At 39.6% G+C, this 2,408-nt stretch overlaps 1 protein-coding gene across 1 annotated transcript; it reads left to right on the top strand.

The window, feature by feature from the left end:
- Positions 1 to 895: 895 nt before the first annotated feature.
- On the top strand, positions 896 to 1,468 carry LOC110544130 (interferon alpha-1-like). The gene has a single exon (XM_021630235.1). The coding sequence runs from the start codon at positions 896 to 898 to the stop codon at positions 1,466 to 1,468; it is 573 nt and encodes a 190-aa protein (XP_021485910.1).
- The last annotated feature ends 940 nt before the right edge of the window (positions 1,469 to 2,408 follow it).

The raw sequence follows: 2,408 nt of genomic DNA, 5'->3' as shown, positions 1-2,408 counted from the left end.
AGGAATGGTATGGCTGTATCTTGAGGAAGTGCTCTATCCATGGAAAAGAAAAATCAGTGGAGAGGTGCTATGAGGCAAAGACAGAAGTCTTTGAATTGAAGAATTCAATATATCAAAAGAAAACTCAGGGAGAGAATCAAAACACACATGAGGTGTTGTCACAAATGAGTGACTGTGTGAATGTGTAATTTTGTACATGATGGAGAGATGGGGGGAGAGAAAGCATGAACACTCTTGCCAACTTGTGAATTTGTGCTAGGAGCCATGTTACAGTTGTGGGTTTCTTGATGTAAGCGTGGGTTCAAGAAAATAGACTGAGCTCATCAAGCTTCAACAGGAAGCTGTTGTACACATGGTACCCTCATGTTAGCTTAACAATCACAAGAAAAATAATTAGTATGCAATGATGACTAAAATTATCCATATATATATTTATACTACAGTTAATAACTCAATTGGAGAACTTCAAATATAGAAAACAGTTAAAGGACAGTCCTATTTTTACTTATTTACATTTAAACAAATTTGCATCAATCAATACCCTTTATAGGACTTTTTACACAAAACTTTGTCTTTATAATAAACGTTTAAATGTCAAACAAATATCTGTGTTGTAATAATTAATGACAGTTCTAATGAGAAAAAGAGAACCTTTAAAACAACTTTTGGAAGACAGTAGTGAAAGAGGAAGCAATCATGAAAACCAAAATGGTATAAAAATGCCCAGACACAAGCAGAAAATTGGTTAAAGAAAGTGAAAATATATTAGAAAGTAAGAGAAAGGCTTTCAGAAAGTGTAAAACTATTTTTTCCCATATTTAAAATACATCCACAAAGGACAGGCTTCAGAGAACCTAGAGGGGAAGGTTCAGGACCAGCATCTGCAACATTCACAATGTCGAAGCCCTGTGCCTTCCTGACGGTCCTGGTGGTGCTGAGCTGCTGGTCAACCTGCTCTCTAGGATGTGACCTGCCTCACACACATAACCTCAGGAACAAGAGAGCCTTGACACTCCTGGCACAAATGAGGAGACTCTCTCCTGTCTCCTGCCTCAAGGACAGAAAGGACTTTGGATTCCCTCTGGAGAAGGAGAATGTCCAGCAGATCCAGAAAACTAAAGCCATCCCTGTCCTGAATGAGCTGACCCAGCAGGTCCTGAGCCTCTTCTGCTCAAAGGACTCTTCTTCTGCTTGGGAGACAACCCTCCTAGACACATTCTGCAGCGGCCTCCACAAGCAGCTCCAAGACCTGAAGGCCTGTCTGAGGCAGCAGGTCGGGGTGCAGGAATCTCCCTTGACCCAGGAGGACCCCGTGGAGGCTGTGAGGAAGTACTTCCACAGGATCACTGTCTACCTGAGAGAGAAGAAACACAGCCCCTGTGCCTGGGAAGTGGTCAGAGCACAAGTGTGGAGAGCCCTGTCTTCCTCAGCCCACTGGCTGGCCAGACGGAGAGAGGAGAAGGACTGAGTCCTGAGCCAAAGAGGAGAGGACTGTGCTGGACTAGGACACTCTATCTCGCTTCATGAGCTGCCTTTAAAACTCTCATTCATTTTGGGATGAATATAATCAACATGACTAGATGTTTCAGCAAAACAGAAAATATTTTGTCTATATGTAAAAGCATTTGATTCTGTGTCTATTTGCACATAACTGTTTATTTATTTATTTATTTTAATACTAACATAATCTATGTATTTATGTTAATTCTTGTTTTCTTATTTTTCTTTGATGTACCAAAGCTTAGTATTTTGTTTATAAATTATTTATAAATATTTATTAATTATTTTATATTCAAATAAAATTCTTTTATAGTCACTTCTTGTTAGTAACATTGGTATCTCTTCAAAATATTCAAATGTTTTCAATGGTATAATCGGTACCATAAAAGTTAAATAAATAAACAGTATCCAGAAACAGATTGGATACACAGTACACTGCAGAATGTTTAGACAAATCCTACTGCCTCCCTTCAACTTCTCTCCAGTTTACAGTATTCTTCTGCAGGTATCCCAGCATGCTGTGCAGTGGAATGCAGAGAATCTTGCCCTGTCACATTGTCTCTTAGTTCTCTTTGGCCTAATATTCCCCAGATTAGTCTTCCATCTGACTTCCATGACTTCTGGAGCCTTTGATGAGTTCAACTCTTTTGGGTTCTAGATATGAGTGAGACCGTGTAGAGCAATACAAAATAGATCAAGGAAAATGACTACCTCCCTTTACAGCACATACAAATATACCAAGAACAATCTGGGAAACAACCTCATTCAGAATAGCCTCAAGAACCAGCCCTTAGAGGAAGCCCACCAGGGGAGTGAACTGCCTCTAAAATTAGTCATTTCAAACATTGCTATTTCCTCTCAGTTTTATGGGCTTTGCTCCTTATTTTCCTCTCTTCTGATTCTTCTGC

The sequence above is a fragment of the Meriones unguiculatus genome, chromosome 12 (assembly GCF_030254825.1).
Source record: "Meriones unguiculatus strain TT.TT164.6M chromosome 12, Bangor_MerUng_6.1, whole genome shotgun sequence".
Lineage (NCBI taxonomy): Eukaryota > Metazoa > Chordata > Mammalia > Rodentia > Muridae > Meriones > Meriones unguiculatus.
The sequence above is the reverse complement of the archived record's forward strand: the minus strand, read 5'-3'. Positions and strand labels throughout refer to the sequence as shown.

Coding starts and splice junctions, on each gene's coding strand:
- LOC110544130 (XM_021630235.1), top strand. CDS start 896: ATGTCGAAGCCCTGTGCCTTCCTGACGGTCCTGGTGGTGCTGAGCTGC.